At 35.3% G+C, this 18,661-nt stretch overlaps 2 protein-coding genes across 4 annotated transcripts; both read left to right on the top strand.

The window, feature by feature from the left end:
- Positions 1-3,940: 3,940 nt before the first annotated feature.
- On the top strand, positions 3,941-7,237 carry LOC113101948 (tripartite motif-containing protein 16-like). Of its 3 annotated transcripts, XM_026265703.1 has the most exons (7): positions 3,941-4,177; positions 4,271-4,566; positions 4,717-4,812; positions 5,009-5,242; positions 5,368-5,527; positions 6,061-6,120; positions 6,430-7,237. In XM_026265703.1, exons 1-7 carry the CDS (start codon positions 3,970-3,972, stop codon positions 6,993-6,995), a joined length of 1,620 nt encoding a protein of 539 aa, XP_026121488.1. In that variant the 5' UTR covers positions 3,941-3,969; the 3' UTR covers positions 6,996-7,237. The 3 variants fall into 3 exon arrangements, with proteins under 3 accessions (XP_026121488.1, XP_026121487.1, XP_026121489.1); XM_026265702.1 differs by having other exon boundaries at positions 3,941-4,566; XM_026265704.1 differs by having other exon boundaries at positions 3,941-4,566; positions 6,061-6,140; positions 6,430-6,632.
- A 1,265-nt stretch (positions 7,238-8,502) lies between these two features.
- On the top strand, positions 8,503-13,839 carry LOC113101949 (tripartite motif-containing protein 16-like). Its single transcript, XM_026265705.1, has 6 exons — positions 8,503-9,143; positions 9,783-9,878; positions 10,094-10,327; positions 10,433-10,592; positions 11,438-11,497; positions 13,036-13,839. The coding sequence occupies exons 1-6, from the start codon at positions 8,559-8,561 to the stop codon at positions 13,587-13,589; spliced, it is 1,689 nt and encodes a 562-aa protein (XP_026121490.1). The 5' UTR covers positions 8,503-8,558; the 3' UTR covers positions 13,590-13,839.
- Positions 13,840-18,661: the final 4,822 nt, after the last annotated feature.

The following is an 18,661-nucleotide window of genomic DNA, read 5'->3' as shown; positions in this document are numbered from 1 at the left end:
TTGTGGTTTAGAATTTATGGTTGATAAACGTACATGTAAAAAATAATTTAATAAACTTCTCAAATAACAATAAAAAATAATGAAAAACAAAATGTAAACAAAAACGTACAAACCCGGCTCAACTACTAAAGTAGCCTAATTGAGAACCCACACTAGGTTATTTTACTATGTTCTTCTTATCTATCCATCTATCATCATAAAACTGGTGTCTTTCAGTATTAAACTGCCATCTAGTGTTTATTATATGACTAGCACGTGACTCCCACAGTCATGGGAAATGTGTGCGTAGTTGGTGTAGGATGAAGTATGTTGTTTAAAAAGCTCAAAACTGTGCAGTTTTACAAAGCCTTTGTTATAATACACAGAAGAAGAAAACAAATAGCCTGTAACCCTCCCTGTCCCTGATAAGATTGTTTTCCTAAATTAAGCTGATCTTTAGGCGAACAGACAAACAACACAATACATTTAATAAATTACTTAGGTTTATTTTCCACAGTGGGAGGATCAGGTCTTCAGATAAAATAATTAATTATGAAATAATTCTTTTTTTATTTGATTATTTCATATCATCAGAGTATAAGAAAGGAAATAAAAAGGATGTATCAGTAATTTTTTAATTTATATAGCATAAGACAATTATTGTTACATATAATTATCTGTCATACAGTTGATAAATGACACCGCAGTTGACTAATGTGTCTGCTGTGTGCCATTTACATTTTTATGTCCAATTCAATTCAAGTTTATTTGTATAGCGTTTTTTACGATACAAATTGTTACAAAGCAACTTTACAGAAAATTACGTTTCTACAATATTTAGCTTATAAGTGGTGACTGTCAGTTTATGTGCATATGACAGGATTTTTTCAGAAAAATGAACACAAGACGTAGTCAGCCAGACGATAAACATTATTAACAGCAATTATTATATGATGCAATCACACTTGTAGCGATATTTATGGATGAATATTTACGAAACTTTACTTTTCTTTACTACATTGCAAAGCAAAGACCTTTTCTCCCCTTTATTTCAGTAAATTATCCTGCTCCTCGTTATTCTACAGTTTTTCTCAGTCACTTTGGTACATTTCTCAGATCAGAATTGAAATTCTCAAAACTACCTGTTCAATTCTCACATCATTGTGTCACTTGTGCACATCAAAAAAGCAGTTTCTTTGAACAAGTTGCAAATGCTTTGGTACCTCCATGCAAATGATTATGTACAATTCTCTGTTGTTTCCTACATTATCAGTTGCTAATGTCATGTTCCTCAAAATGTATTATATAGTTTTCTGTGCAATAGTCTTACCCCCCAAAACATCAGGTCTTTAGTTCATCGTATGAGTCATTAAATGCAAAATGGTTAATCTAGTTGTCATAAACTGCCAAGCACACTTTTTTTATTTTTTATTTACACATTATTATTAGACTTTTTGTCAATTTGGCATGAATTGTGCAAGTGAATCTTTACTAATGAAGAGAATGTCGATGATAAACCAGTGATAAACCATTTCTCTGAAATAGCTCAAAGGTTCATCTCATGAATCTTCAGTTGGAAAGCTTACTGTATAGACAGAGGACAACACAAGAGTTACACATTCTGACAATTGACTTATTTTAATCTTTTTGGCCATATTTCTTTTTCCTTTTCTATTTCACAATGACATTGTAAAGTGTTTTTTTTTTTTGGCCAGACCACTAGTAAAAGTGTAACTGGGAATTGAATCCAGTCTCTTTCAATCAATATCCCACATACAGTAATGTGTAAATTTCTACTTTTTAAATGATTATATGGTATACATAAGCATATGGCATACTGTTCAATGCAGTAACTATCATCCAAAATGTTGCTATGGTTTACATCATAACATCCCTAGAGTATACTGTTATATTGACAACATGACTAAGCAATTTGTCTGTCTTATCCACAAGGACTTGTCATTCGATGGCACTGACATGTTCATTGACACAGATATTTATTTTTGAGAGATGAACTAAGGATTTTGAGCAAGAGACTGACTTTTGCAGGTAATCCATGGTGTTTTGCTAAAATGCACTTACTGTTTTGCAAATTGTGAGTTTGATTCGAGACATGTACCAAAGCGACAGAGAAAAACTTTAAAGTGAAGAAATCAATAAACTTTTATTTCTACCGGTCAGTGATGATCCTGAAAACACATCTGTTGCTATAGTAACAAAAGCTATTTCATGCACATCGTGCTCTTATTTCAGTGTAGTTTTTAAGATTGTGGTTATTTCAGCAAAACGTTTCATACAGTGTAACAGCGTTAAGTTAAACTTGTATTGTAGAGATCAGTGATGGGCACGCATTCGCATTTTAACACTTTTTTGTTTGCTCAGTACATGTAATAAATGCACATCCTTGAATAAGCCACGTTGCAAGCGTTTTTCATCCCATAAGAAAACCATTGACCTAAAAGGAAAACGCTTAACGTGGCGTAAAATGTGTTTTAAAAAGACCAAACTCAAATTTTTTGATAAAGCATTCTATTTACAGACAAGCAGCTTATGGGAGGCAAATGCTTAATGCGTAATTAAACATGCTGTGTTCGTATTCTGGGCTCATATCTGCTAGTCTGTTAATATAATGCTTTATTAATTTGTTAACTGAGTTTAATGCATTAAGCTATGTCCTTTCATGTTAAGCTATAGAATGTCTCAGTGGTTCATTTGTGAATTGGACTGGTCCAGATTAGTGGTGGAAATTATGATTCTTTCTAGAGATTCGTTCATTTTCAGTTCGTTCACCAAAATGATTCGTTCAGAATCGTTCACTGATTCGTTCAGTGACCATTTCTTCGTATTACACAAAATAAGCCAACAGGTGGCAAACAAGAATGTATTATGTGTTATGTCTTAAGTCAATGAACGTATTCACTTGTTACAAAAACTGATCTGGCTTTATTAAAATGTGTGTATAATCGCATTCAATATATAAAGTCTAAAAGTTGTTCAGATGAACAAAGCACGAGGTTTTCTTGCCTAATTAGCATTTTAATTGTTTGGTCAGACAGTTTGTATATTATATATTCACTTTCATAAATCGGGGATTAAACGTGGAGTTGCTAAATATCAAAACAAGCGTATGAGCACTGCTTTGCATTTTGCGAGATTGACATGCTTAAATGGCAGACTAACCCGGTTTATTCTCATTCATTTAGTTCACTAACGAGATAAGCTATGTTCATTCACGAACGACATGTGTACCAGTTCAGTCATTTCATTCACGAACGATCTTTAGATCTAGTTCAGACTCATATGAAACTCGTTCATTGAAGGGCGTATTCGTTCACTACATTCAACAAATCACATACTCTGTCACATCTCATACTCGAAGGCTATTGGCTCGAGGTTGAGTAATTCTTTGACAGGATGAAATGGTTGTGACCCGGTTCACTGAGCTGCGCATGCGCTGCTTATAGCGCCGCGCTGCTGTGGAGGGAGGAACTTCACTGAACGAGAAATATGAGTCAGTTGATTACGTGAACGAGAACGATTCGTTCACCTAAAAGATTCGTTCAAAAAGAACGATTCGTTCACGAACGACACATCACTAGTCCAGATTAAACTTGCAGCAGCTAACATCTCGTGATACAATAAATCAGACAGTGAGTCAAGTTAACAATAAACAACTGCATTATAATGAAGGATTTGTAAAACTATAAAGTTTTTAGCTTTATAAACAACATCGGTTCTACACATAGACAGTAAAAGGTTCTACAGCAACAACGCACACAATTCCTATCATGTATGTCTATGAAAGACGATCGAACCAATCAGAGTAAATATGGATTGGGGCGACACGTGCAACCCCGCCCCGGGTGCAGCACCCTCCTCGATCTGCAGGCTGCAGCCCGGTGTACTTGCCACAGCTTGCAAAACAATGAGAAGTATCAGTTTAGAGAAATCGAAACTAGGCTTTAGCTGTTGGATGTCTATTTATCTGTGATGGCACGTACAATGGCAGGAACTAATATTTCAGTGGCTCAGTTAAGTTGTTCAATCTGTCTGAATCTACTGACGGATCCAGTGACCCTCACCTGTGGACACAGTTACTGTACGAGCTGTATTACAGGCTGCTGGGATCAGGACGATCAGAAGAGAGTCTACAGCTGCCCTCAGTGCAGACAGACCTTCACTCCAAGACCTGTTTTAGGTAAAAACACCATGCTGGCTGAAGTGGTGGAGAATCTGAGGAAGAGAAAACTAGAAGCAGCTCAACTTGATCACTATTATGCTGAACCTGTAGATGTGGAGTGTGATGTCTGTACTGGGGAGAAAAATAAAGCCATCAAGTCCTGTCTGGTGTGTCTGAACTCTTACTGTCAAAGCCATTTTGAATGTCATGAAGAACTTCACCCAGGAAAACGACATAAAGTCACTGATGTCGCTGGACAACTACAGGAGATGATCTGCACTCAGCATGAAAAGTTGAAGGAAATCTTCTTTCGTACTGATCAGTGCTGTATATGTTATCTTTGTATGTTGGATGAACATAAAAAACACGACACTGTATCAGCTGGAGCAGAGAGGACTAAGAAACAGGTATGAACTCAGTAGCTGTGCTGCATAATATATCTGCATAATAGGATCTCGTGAAGCTTTTGTACTTGAGTCAATCATCTTAAAATTCTATAGTTATTTTATCATGTAGCTTTATTTATCTGGTTTATTATTTGTTTTGTTTTTCTGCAGACACAATTGGATGAGATACAAATAAAATTCCAGAAGAGAATCCAGGAGAGAGAGACGGAGCTTGAGGAGCTGAGAGAGTCTGTAGAGTCTTACAAGGTGAGTTTTGAGCAGAGGAACAACTGCTGTCTGCTGAAGAAGAGCTGTTTGAGACTCAGTTAGGACTCTCCTCCAGTCAGTCAGTGAGGAGCCAGTGCTGGAGATCCTTCAGTCCCACTGAAGAACACTGTGGGCAGCAGTAAGAGCTGAGTGAATGGACTGATTCTGATGCTTCTCTCTCTGTGTGTCCTAACAGCGCTCTGCACAGACAGCAGTGGAGGACACTGAGAGGATCTTTACTGAGCTGATCCGCTCCATTGAGAGAAGACGCTCTGAGGTGACACAGCTGATCAGAGATCAGGAAAAGTCTGCAGTGAGTCAAGCTGAAGAACAACTGAAGCGACTGGAGCAAGAGATTGAAGACCTGAGGAGGAGAGACGCTGAGCTGGAGCATTTTTCACACACAGAGAACCACATCCATTTCCTCCAGGTAACAGAGATTTGACAAACAGAATAGTAGTCTTCAGAGGGAAGAGCATGTTGTACAGAGACTGTGTTTGGAAGTGTTTCTGTGTCATTAGCTAATGTTTCTTTTGTGTCTTTGTGTCTGGGTAGAGTTTCCAGTCTCTCTCTGTTTCTCCAGGATCAACAGACTCACCCAGCATCACTGTCAGCTCTTGCTTTTCTTTTAATGATGTTGGTAAATCTGTGTCTCATCTAAGAGAAAAACTTGAACATTTCTGCAGAGAGGAGATAGAAAAGATTCATGGTAAAGGTAAAGTACTGATAATTATTTTACTCTTAGAAATAAATGATGAATCAAAGTCTCATGCAGCAAGGCTTTCAATGGCTAGCATAAAGTCTAGTTCTTTCTAGTTCAACGGTAATACGTTTTATGTTTATTGTTCTTTAATCATAACATTGTAACATGAATTGCCGTGAAACTGTTATACAGTTGAATTTTTTTATACCATAAGTCTCATAATTGAAGTGTAAATTCTGCAGATTACAATACATCATTGTCCAATATTGTACTGTCAGCAATTTATAAAAAAGTTTTCATAATTGTAGTAAACCCAGAAAAAAACGCTGTAGTCCAAATAAGCCGTTCATAGTATTCCTTGAAAAGGTTTTTTTTTAAACGAATCATGTCCCTTTAGAGTGGACTTTGAGATTTGTAACTTTGTAGATCTTTTTTACGCTCAAAACATAAACACTACGCACTAAATAAAATTCAAAAAGTGAAAAACATGATAGGACCTCTTTAAGATGCATGTATTAATACAGAAAATGTGTTGATTTCCATAGCAAAATATATTGATATCAATCCCAACCCTGAATTCAAGACAAGGGATGAGTTTCTACAGTGTAAGTTACTTAACAAACAAGTAAGCACACATAAAACACACTTCTTCACATTCAGATGTTGATCTACAAGATTTGCTACAATGAAAATCGCATGATCTGATATCAATAGTCAGCCTGTTTTCCATTCAATTTGGTGATGTAAGTGATTGTCCTTTTGAATGCTATACATAAAATGTCCCTACAAGTGACTTTGAGCTGTGCTTGTTACATTTAAAGCTAAATTTGTTTTCATTGTTCTAACACAACTGATTTGTATTAATATTTTAAAGTGATATTTCATATTAAGATATCGTGTTTTGTCTCCATCAGATTTCTTCCAGTTCACAGTGGATTCAAACACAGTTCATAAAAACCTCCATCTGTCTAAAGGGAACAGAGTAATTACTTACACTTTCAGAGACCAGCTGTATCCTGATCACTCTGACAGATTTGATACTAAGGAGCAGGCATTGTGTGAAGAGAGTGTGTGTGGACGCTCTTACTGGGAAGTGGAGTGGAGTGGTCGGGTGGAAATGTCAGTGTCATATAGGAGCATCAGCAGGAAGGACAATGAAAAGGACAAAAATGAAGAAGATGATAATAATTATGACACATGTGAATTTGGACGTAATGATCAGTCCTGGAGTTTGTTCTGCTCTGACTCCAGCTGCTCATTCTGGCACAATAACAAAGGGACTAAACTCCCTGAGGTCTCCAGATCTTCTAGAATAGGAGTGTATGTGGATCACGGTGCAGGAACTCTGTCCTTCTACAGCGTCTCTGACACAATGACACTCATTCACAGAGTACATACCACATTCATTCAGCCTCTCTATCCTGGGTTTATGAATTATTATGACTCAGTTGTGAAACTGTGTGAGATATCAAAATATTAATACATTCTGTTAAACTGTGAAAATTACCAATAACAAGCTTTAAGCAATAAATCAATACTACAGCTGAAATGTTATTAAAAACAAGTTCAGGACATATTATTGGAGCTGAAATGTTATTAAAAACAAGTTCAGGACATATTATTGGAGCTGAAATGTTTCATCAGATTGATTTAATAAAGGTTATAATAAATAATAGGGCCTAGAATTATTTGTGTTTACAGACATTGTGAAATAAAATGTTTTCAGACAATTTTGTTGCATTGTTTTTCTTTTACTGAACATAAGCGATGAGGAATGAGAATAAGATTCCAATATTATTAGAGAGGACCTGATGTTTTTTTTTTTTTTTTTGTCATGGAAATTCTACCTCTAATGATTTGTCTTATAAGAATATATTCTTACAGAGAAACCATAATTTTATTATGGTGTTTGTACTAAAATTCGGGTAACTAAAGGTAGGCCTATGCATTTTACCTTATTATATTTCTAAGTGTGAGTCCCAAAATGCTAAAAGTTAAAACATGCTAACAAGTTCACTTAATAAAAGCCTGTTAGAAAGATTATACCAATTTGTTAACACGTTTAAAACACTAGAATTGTGTAAACACTTAATAGAAATATCATATTTGAGGCATGTTAGCATTGTGTTAACACGTTAGAATCATGCCAGTTAAAAGTCAAAGCATGTTAGTGATGAGCTAGTTACATGCTAAACAAAACAATGGACAGTGAGAGGATCTTTACTGAGCTGATCCACTCCATTGAGAGAAGCTGCTCTGACTAAAACAATATCTGTTAGATTAGTATAATTAAGTTAACCAAATCAGTAGTTGAATATCCTGGTCACTTCCTGTTAATCACTCACTGCTAGTTTCCTTTTTGGCATGCAACTTAAAACATGAACTTTGATTAACATTATTAAAACAGGGAAGTAAACACCATTTTTACTCATTGGAATTGAAACTTAAAGGTGATATGTAACATTTATTTTTTCAAGTGAGAATGAGAATCTGCCAAAAACACTGCACCATACAAACCCTAAGCACTACAGAACCTTAAACACTCAACAACTTATTTGTACATATATATCACACTGAGAGAAAAATAAAACCGAGAACACGGAGCAAACGTTTTCCTTTGAATGTAACAACAGAACATGGTGGCGCTGGTTTTGATTCCCAGCGAATGCACGAAATGCTAAAATGTATATTAATGCAATGCAAGTGTGTTTGTGCAAAAGTGTCTGCAAAATGCATAAATGTAAATTTTAAAATTCACATTTAAAGGGGCACTCATTCATAAAGGAAGAACGAAAAAGTCTTCAAATAATTGACAATGCTGTGGATGAGCGAAAAAAGAGGATGAGCATTACAATTAACGTACACAACAGATACATGATTTTTTTAAATATACAAAATATGCCATCTAGTGGTCGTGTTTATTTACTGCAACATTTAAATGATGCGATAAAAAACCAGGAAATGTTTCGGTTCAGAGAAATCAAAACTTAACTGCTGTCGATCTGTTGCGGAAGTCCCTCTACCTGTGATTGTGTGCAGTAAAATGGCAGAATCCAGTGTTCCTTTGGCTCAGAATCAGTTCAACTGTTCAATCTGTCTAAATCAACTGACTGATCCAGTGGTCATTCCCTGTGGACACAGTTACTGTAGGAGCTGTATTACAGGCTGCTGGGATCAGGATGATCAGAAGAGAGTCTACAGCTGCCCTCAGTGCAGACAGACCTTCACTCCAAGACCTGTTTTAGGTGAAAACACTATGCTGATTAAAGTGGAGGATAATCTGAGGAAGAGAAAACTAGAAGCAGCTCAACTTGATCATTGTGAACTTGGAGATGTGGAGTGTGATGTCTGTACTGGGGAGAAAAATAAAGCCATCAAGTCCTGTCTGGTGTGTCTGAACTCTTACTGTCAAAACCATTTTGAACGTCATGAAGAATTTCACCCAGGAAAGCGGCACAAAGTGACGAATGCCACTAGAAGACTGCAGGAGATGATCTGCCCTCAACATGATAAACTGCTGGAGATTTTCTGTCGTACTGACCAGCACTGTATATGCTATTTGTGTATGTTGGATGAACACAAAAACCATGACCATGTATCAGCTGCAGCAGAGAGGACTGAGAAACAGGTATGAATTTAGCAGTTGTGCTGCATATTGTCTCTTCACAATCAGAGTTTTTTTTTTTTTTTTTTTTTTTTTTAAACTAATGCATTACAATATAGGAGAAAGTTCAACACATTTCAGCAATAAATAAGAAGCACAAATGTTTATTAGTAATTTTTGCTTATTAGTATGGTTGAATTGGATCAATGAAGGGCAGCAGCAAGAAAATCGGTTAATAAAATGGGATTAAATACATAAAGGTTATTTGTGTTATTTAAAATTTTAATATTGCAGGGTTGCATCACATTTTGAGTTGCATTTAGCTGTTTTCATTATTTTTTAGGGAAACTGAATTATTTATTATATATTTTTGGGAATGAACTGTAGTTCTAGAATAAATGTGAACATGCATTAATTAATGAGATTAATGCATGTTCACACTTGTTCTAGAACTACATCTATTTTCTTGTAAATTAAAAAGTAATGCGTTACTTTACTAGTTACTAATTACTGATTATGTAACTCATGTTACTTGTAATGTACCCCCAACTCATCTACATAATCAAAGACTACTTTGAAAACAATTCATGCTGAGATCTCATGATTCTTTGTTGCATACAGTTTCAAGTATCATATTTGAGATTATTTAGTTTTTTCCTGCAGACACAGTTGGAAGAGATGCAAAGAAAATTCCAGAAGAGAATCCAGGAGAGAGAGACGGAGCTTGAGGAGCTGAGTGAATCTGTAGAGTCTTACAAGGTGAGTTTTGAGCAGAAGAACAACTGCTGTCTGCTGAAGAAGATCTGTTTGAGACTCAGTTAGGACTCTCCTCCAGTCAGTCAGTGAAGAGCCAGTGCTGGAGCTCCTTCAGTCCCACTGAAGAACACTGTGGGGAACAGGCTGTGTGAGGCAGCAGTAAGAGCTGAGTGAATGTACTGATTCTGATGCTTCTCTCTCTCTGTGTGTCTTAACAGCGCTCTGCACAGACAGCAGTGGAGGACACTGAGAGGATCTTTACTGAGCTGATCCGCTCCATTGAGAGAAGACGCTCTGAGGTGACACAGCTGATCAGAGATCAGGAAAAGACTGCAGTGAGTCGAGCTGAAGAACAACTGAAGCGACTGGAGCAAGAGATTGAAGACCTGAGGAGGAGAGACGCTGAGGTGGACAAGCTTTCACACACAGACCTTCACATCCATTTCCTCCAGGTAACAGAGATCTGACAAACAGAACAGTGGTCTTTAGGAAGAGCAGAGCATGTTTCATCAATGTATCTATATCTCTTGTTTCTATTGTGTCTCGTGTCTGTGTAGAGTTTCCAGTCTCTCTCTGTCCCTCCTGGATCTACAGACTCATTCAACATCACTTACAGTTCTCATTGCACTTTTGATGATGTTGAAAAGTCTGTGTCTCATCTAAGAGAAGAACTGGATCATTTCTGCAGAGAGAAAATACAAAAGATTCATAAAATAGGTAAAGCATTGACCATTAATTTACTTTCAGAAATAAGCAATGCATTACACAATCTAATGAAGCAAGACTTTCACATAAAGTCTGGTTCATTCTGTGCCTTAATCTGACCACAACAATATATGATAAGTGTCCAGCATAAAATATAAAGATCATGACCATAATTATAGACCTGTGAGCAATAAAGTAGAAACTTATTTAGATAATGGCACAGTAGTGTAGTAGTCACAGTGGTAGGGCTCAGTTCTTGGACCACTTCTCTTCTCTGTCTACATGGCATCATTAGGTTCTGTCATTCAGTCTTTAGCATCCCTGTTGTTAGCACACCTGCCTCATGTCGGCTGTCACTGGTTCAAACTCTGCAGTCTGAGGCTAAGACTATGCATCATGTACTGTAGCAATACAAAATGTATTAAAAGGATAGTTTACCCAAAAATGAACATTCTGTCATTTCACCCTCATGTCGTTCCAAACCTGTAAGACCTTCGTTCATCTTCGGAACACAAATTCAAATATTTCTGGTTAAATCCGAGAGCTCTCTGAAACTGCATAGCCAGTAATGCAACTGAAATGATCCCAGGTCCAGAAATGTAGTAAGGACATCCATAAAATAGTCTTTGTGACATCAGTGGTTTACCTGTAATTTTCAAGGCTACGTGAATACTTTTCCTGTGTAAAGAAAACAAAATTAATTACTTTATTCAACAAATATGCCATTATTTAGAGTACCATGATGCACGTAAACAAACTTTCCTCTGCACAACTGACAGAATTTTCATTTTTGGGTGAACTATCCCTTTAAAAATATATATCTTATTATCAAACTAAATATGTTTTAATTCCCATAGCAAAATATATTGAGATTATCCCCATCCCTGAATGCAAGACAAGGGACGAGTTTCTACAGTGTAAGTTACTAAGCAAACAAGCAAGCACGCACTCACAAAACACACTTCTTTACATTCAGATACTGATCTTCAAGATTTGCCATGATGAGAATTTCATCATCTGATATCAGTAGTCAGTCAAAATGTTTTCCAATCAATTTTAAAGGTGCTGTAAGTGATTGTTCTTTTAAATACCACACATGCTGTAAATTGTAACCACAAATGACTGTGAGCTGTGCTTTTTAGCAGATCAAAACACTTCAAACGTGTGTTTTGATGCAGTTTACAGAGAAAGCATGTGGTTAGTGAACAGGAAAAGTTTGCAAGATACCTAACAATGCTCACAGCCACCTCTAAGCCTCGCCGGCACAGAAGTATGTGCCATGCACATGTAAAAATCAGTTGAGAAAGCATTTTGATTTAAATCAAGTGAAAAAACTGTAATGATCTGGGAAATAGAAAAAGTTAATAGAAAGAGAATGATATGCACCAATTCAGTTTCTGTAGAAACCGAATACTTCAATGGTTTCAGATAAAATAGCTCAACACGAGAGCCAATGCAAATGCAAGGACATAAAAAAATAAAATAAAACCTTGTGTATTAAAGAAGAGTGGTGGGCACATCTGATGATGGGCAGTTATGTTTAGATAACTATAAGAAATCAGGTTATATTAAATTATATTAAGGCCTATATTATAAACCTAATAAATAATGTATGAGCATTATCTGCTTAATTTTTTCATATTATATTATATTATACACTTCTGCTTAAAAGTTTGGCATCAGTAAGATAGCTTTTTTTTTTTTACTGAGTCTCTTATGCTCTTTCTTATTCTAATTTTAATATACTTTAAAATATAATTTATTCTTGTGAAGCAAAGCTGAATTTTCAGCAGTATATATTGTAACACAACATTTCTATTTTGAACGAACACTGTTCTTTTTTATTTTAGAATCCTGGAAAAAGTATCACTGGTCCCAAAAAATATTAAGCAGCACAACTGTTCTCCAACATTGATTATAAATCAGCATATTAAAATGATTTCTGAACAATCATGTGACACTGGAGACAGTCTTTGCTTCACAGGAATAAATTATATTTTAAAGTATATTAAAATAAAAAAAAATTATTTTAAATGAAAATTATATTTCATAATATTATTTAGTGAAATAATATTCAGTATTTTGATCAAATAGATACAGCCTTGATGAGCATAAGAAACATATTTGAAAAATTTTACTGATCCCAAACTTGAATGACAAGTTAATGACAGTGTATTTATATTTATACTGTAAAAAATGTTTTCTCAGGTAACATAAAATGTACATCTTTTGGTTACATTAAGGTACAAAGCAAATATAAACTGCCCATTAAAGTTAAAAGTTAAAAAACAATTTGTTCTGGTCTGGATGTTTTTGGAATGTCCACCCTATAGTGAAATGTTTTGCTCAGCCAGAAAAAAAAGCTGAGAGTGAACATTGCTCACAGCACCTTTGTTTATGTTTTTATTGAGATTTCCTATTTATATTTCATTAGACTGCATTTTGTTTTTATCAGATTTCTTCAAGTTCACAGTGGATTCAAACACCGTTCATAAAAACCTCCATCTGTCTAAAGGGAACAGAGTAATTATTTACACTGACACAGACCAGCAGTATCCCGATCACCCTGACAGATTTGATACTCTGCAGCAAGTGTTGTGTGAAGAGAGTGTGTGTGGACGCTCTTACTGGGAGGTGGAGTGGAGTGGTGAGGTGGAAATATCAGTGTCGTACAAGAGCATCAGCAGGAAAATGCGGGGCGATGATGATGATTACAACCATGATGGTTATGACAAGTCTGACTTTGGACTTAATGATCAGTCTTGGTGTTTGTTCTGCTCTGACTCCAGCTGCTCATTCTGGCACAATAACAAAGAGACTAAACTCCCTGAGGTCTCCAGATCTTCTAGAATAGGAGTGTATGTGGATCACGGTGCAGGAACTCTGTCCTTCTACAGCGTCTCTGACACAATGACCCTCATTCACAGAGTACAGGCCACATTCACTCAACCTCTCTATCCTGGGTTTGGGGTTTATAGTGTATCAGTTGTGCAACTGGTATCAAAATAGTCGATACACACAGTAGATTGTCAAAATAATAATTCGGTCAACTGCTTTGAAGAATTAGTTCACCCAAAAATGAATATTAGCCCATAAATTACTTACCCTCAAGTCATTCTAGGTGTATATGTAAATATGTATACTTTCTTCTTTCAGACGAATACAGTCGGAGTTATATAATTTTTTTTAATGCCACTCAGCGTTTGTTGCAGTGCATCATACCAAAAGAAGTACAAATAAAAAGCACCCATCCTTAATAGAAAGTGTCTCAGACAGCTCCAGGGGGTGAATAAAGTTCTCCAGTAGCGAAGCAATGTGTTTTTGTAAGAAAAATAACCATATGTAAAAAATAATAATCAATTTAATGTAGCTTGCACTCACTGTTGTACATGGAAGCAGGTCCAGGTGGATGACGTATGGAGGTTGGGTTTGTGCATGCACTGCTCAGAAGTGATGAACATGGAAGCGCAGGGGAGAGATCAAAACAAAACAACGGTGACCAATTAGAAGTACAAAATGAAGATTTGTAAAGAATAATGTTGGAGGATTTCGATATAAGCCAAGAGAAGACTGGTTTTCCTTTGCTAAAGTAAGGAAACATTGCTTCCTTTGCCCCTGTTAACAAACAGTTTTCAGGAGACTTACTGGCGCATGTGCAATGCCAACCTCATACTTCATCCTCCCAGAACTGTTGGCGCAAGCTAGATTAAAGTGATTATTACATTTTGAAAATGGTTATTTTTCTTACAAAAACACATCAATTCACTACAGAAGGTCTTTGTTCACTCCCTGGAGCCGTGTGAGACACTGTTTTTTATGGATGGGTGCTTTTTATTTTACTTCTTTTGGACTGATGCACTTTGACACCCGCTGAGTGGCATTAAACAGCTTGAAAGAGCAAAGACAATTTTTAATATAACTCCGACTAGATTTGTTTGAAAGAAGAAAGTCATATACACCTATGACTTGAAGGTAAGGAATTTATGAGCTAATTTAAATTTTTGGATTTTAAACTAGAGATCGACCGATACATCGATTTGCCAATAATTTTCCCAATATTTCTGTATTTTTACTATAATCGGATATCGGTTTTGTTATATTGGATTCACCGATAAATGTCGCCATCTTGTGAGTGTTTGAGAATTGCGCGCAGGATCGCCATTGCAGCGCATCTGAGGGCAGACGACGAAAAAAACAACGGCGTGCACTGGTAAAGCATACTTTCCTTGCTGTAATTAGTACACTTTTTTACTTTTTTAATATAACAGCCGTAATGCAACAAATTAGATATCTTACATAAATTTCTGATATGAAGGTTAGTTCATGCAGCTTGACTCTCAGAAATACGAACTCACGGAGTCACATAGTAATCCATCAAGTCCTGTAAATAATAAGTCATGTCACAAAAATGTAACTTTGCATGAATTAAATAATACAGTTATGAATGAGTGCATGTTGGAAATAAAGCACTGGATTTAATTCTCTCTCAGTTATCTGTAGAAGTCTTGTGAAGTGGCTTCCAAATTGCTGTTCATATTGCTGTTTGGGTTGATGCTCAGGAAATGCTCCAGCAACACTACAGACTAAAGTTGAAAAAGGGAAAAAGCATAATAAGACCCCTTTAAAACACCCTAAATTATAATTTACCATAACCATTATTTTGCTAATAAACATCTTAATACACTTTTAATCATTCATATAAATACAGAAATTAATCATTTATTATCTCCGTGATTGAACACAGTTTAGTTCTGTGTAAATGCAGATACAGGGCTTTGTCAGCAGGTATTTCAGAACTAATGACAAAAACATTGTTAATAATTTTGATATAATATACCAGTTGAGAAATGCAATAAAATGTGATGTTTTGTTTGATATATTCCAATATCCACAGAATATTAATCCGTTACTAATTAACATTATCCAGCTAATTATTTTTCACTCTTTAGCTTATTCAATTGTTTATAAACTGACTAAAACTGTTCTTTAAAATTATTAAATTCTGCCAAGTTGATGTGACTCATTAGACATGCTACATTTTTTTTTCTTTTTTATTAACAAACAAGTCAATTCAACATCATCATTGTTAATATTAGTGTTGCTTCTGCTGCTTTTTATAAATATGTTTTTATTGTTTCTTTATTTTGTATTCATGGAGGGTGTGATTGTTATAAAAAAATGGTTTGTTCAGTTCAGTGGTGTTTTAATCATTGTGTCAAAAACAGTAGCAGGAAATAAATATCGGTTCTGCATATCGATTATCAGGCACATAAACATGCAAATAACTGGTATCAGTTATAAAAAAGTCTGTATCAGTTGATATTATTGATAGTATTGATATATGAAATTAATACTACACTGATAAAAATGATTTTGTGGTCAAGTAAATACTACATGAAAACAAATTTAATTTCTATGTACATTAAATAATTTAGTTCAGATAAGAATAAAAAAAAGTAAAAACTATATTAGTACTTAATTTAAGCTTGTAAAAATTAAAATTTGAATTTATACTGTAAGTATATTTTACTTGGAATTGTTTATGTTTACGAGAATTCTTCAAGAAAAAAATCTATGTTTTGATCCTGTTATTCCCATCATGCACTGGGTCATGAATTAAAAATGCACTGTTTTCGGGTTGTATTTACAATGTTTTATGGTTGTTTTTGAAGTTAGGTTCAGTAACTTACAATTTTGTGACATGTGGAGTTTATTTTCTACTCAAAAAAACAATATCCACTGATTGTACTGTGATTGCCTTATAAAGTTAAAGGTGCAATCTGCTGATTGTCCTGCACGTGACCACATAAATCTGTCTCCTTACGATGCACTTAGGGCTTTACTATTACTCCAGAGCACTCGTAGATCTACAATGATTTTCAAGAGCTTCTTAAGTTACGAAGCTTTGGGAAATGCAGCTCAGAGTGATTAAATACCCTCGTAAAGACCAGCCGTATCCTGATCATCCAGACATATTTGATCACTGGTCACAGGTGTTGTGTGTAGAGAGAGAGAGAGAGAGAGAGAGAGAGAGAGTGAGGACACTGTTACTTGGAAGAGGTTGAGTGGAGTTGTGAGATGGGTATGTCAGTGTCATTTACATTAAGAGCATCAGCAGGAGAGAAGGGGAAAGGAGTGTAGATTTGGACGTAATGATCAGTGGTGTTTTTTCTCCTCTGACTCCAGGTGCACATTCTGGCACAATAACGAAAGGACTACATTCCTTGTAGTCTCCAGATCTTCTAGAATACGAGTATATGTGGATCATGGTTCAGGGACTCTATCATTCTAGTGTCCCTGACAAAATGACCCTCATTAACAGAGTCCAGACCACATTTTCTCAGCCTCTTTTGGGCTAGTTTATATTATACAGATGTTGTTGATTTATATGTTTTTTTGTTCAACTGTGACACTTTGTGACTTAAAAATATAGATGGCACCTAAATTCTGCAAACATTGTGAGATATTTTCAAAATATCATTGTCATGTTTATGATTTTGCCTTAACCTGTTTACTCTAAACATTAGCAACACAATTGTAATGGTTAGCATTCAGTTGCAATTATGCACATTATTTGTTATATACCTGACATTGTTTTTAAATATAAATCCACTGCATTTTCTTGACCTCACAAAACTAAGGAATTGTATTGTACAATATCTGAAGACTGATAGGCTTTATAGGCAAATAAGTTAAGAGTGACTCTACAAGGACCAGCACCACCTCCTATTGTAACACTGTTTGAAGAATTTACCTTCAGGAATCTGGCAGTGAGTTTTGGGAGTTCATTTTTAGTCATTTTCTGCAAGACAGACTTTTCAGGATAGGAGATGGATTAAAAATGAATTTCCAAATCTTTCTGCAGATTCTTGAAGATAAATTATTCAAGACAGTACAAGAGGATGTGGTGCTGGTCCTTATCTGTGTATAAAGCCAATTAGAATCTTCATGTATTTTACTAAACCTCATCATGTGATTCTGATAAAGTGAGGGTCATTTTTAGGCTTCTTTAACTAACCTAAGTCCCTGAGAACCTGTTACCTGACACATTGGACTTTTGGAGACTCCAGGAAGGTTGCCATTCTGGAAAATGGTAGCACTGGAGACTTAATTCGTTTCTGATGGTTTTACACATTATTCTTCACCTTAATTCTTTTGCAGTTAATGTGTCTTTTCTTCTTCATCTGGGTTTTTTTCCCTGACCCTGCTGATCCAATGAACATTATGTTTTGCAATTTCTGTCTTGCATTAGTTTTGAATTTGTCATGGGCATTTCATTGTTTTTGACTTTTCAGTCTAAGTTAAATAGCTTTTTTTTTTTTTTGGCTAATTTGATCTGTAAAAGAAAACTTGCTTAATAATTATGCATATCTGAATATAATGCATTTCACTCACAAGTTATTAAATACAAAAATATTAGTATTATTAAGAATGATGAGGTTTGGATTTGGTCAAATGTGCATGGGGAAAAATATGATCAGAATATCATCTTGCATAATTAAAAACGATTTTTTCTATTTTTATAGGCTAGTTGATTAATTACAGTGTCTAAGCAAAATAATCATTAATTAAGCACGTTATCTTTTCCATTGCAATCTGCTATTAAGTTTAATTTATCAACAGCATCTTTTTTTATTATTAGAATATATTTTCAGTGTTTTCACACCTCTGTACTCTCCTCATATTGTCTGCGTTTACGCCACATTTTAAACCGATGTCGCCAGAGGGCGCACAAAGACAAAAATGCGCATATATATATATATTATATATATATATATATATATATATATTATATATATATATATATATATATATATATATATATATATATATATATATATATATATATTAATCGAGGACTATTCGCGCGAGCATTAACGTGAATGGGTTATATCTCTAATTAGGTATAAGTTAAAAATGAAACATTCTTTACACACTGACTAAAAATACAACTATTTACCAGACAAAAAGGTTCAATTTTCTTTTGATAAGGAGTATAAAGCCGGAAATATATATATTTGCGCGATTGATCGCGGTGCGGCGCGCTGCCGTGTTCGTCCTCAGTGGCTCGCAGCGCGTTG

The sequence above is a fragment of the Carassius auratus genome, unplaced genomic scaffold (assembly GCF_003368295.1).
Source record: "Carassius auratus strain Wakin unplaced genomic scaffold, ASM336829v1 scaf_tig00217662, whole genome shotgun sequence".
NCBI lineage: Eukaryota > Metazoa > Chordata > Actinopteri > Cypriniformes > Cyprinidae > Carassius > Carassius auratus.
The sequence above is the reverse complement of the archived record's forward strand: the minus strand, read 5'-3'. Positions and strand labels throughout refer to the sequence as shown.

Excerpts from the sequence above, each read along its gene's own strand:
- LOC113101948 (XM_026265702.1), top strand. The coding sequence starts at position 3,970 with ATGGCACGTACAATGGCAGGAACTAATATTTCAGTGGCTCAGTTAAGT. Across the intron at positions 5,528-6,060 it reads AGAAAAGATTCATGGTAAAG|CAAAATATATTGATATCAAT; the intron begins GTAAAGTACTGA and ends TGATTTCCATAG. Across the intron at positions 6,121-6,429 it reads AAGGGATGAGTTTCTACAGT|ATTTCTTCCAGTTCACAGTG; the intron begins GTAAGTTACTTA and ends TGTCTCCATCAG.
- LOC113101949 (XM_026265705.1), top strand. The coding sequence starts at position 8,559 with ATGGCAGAATCCAGTGTTCCTTTGGCTCAGAATCAGTTCAACTGTTCA. Across the intron at positions 9,144-9,782 it reads CAGAGAGGACTGAGAAACAG|ACACAGTTGGAAGAGATGCA; the intron begins GTATGAATTTAG and ends TTTTTCCTGCAG. Across the intron at positions 10,328-10,432 it reads TTCACATCCATTTCCTCCAG|AGTTTCCAGTCTCTCTCTGT; the intron begins GTAACAGAGATC and ends GTGTCTGTGTAG.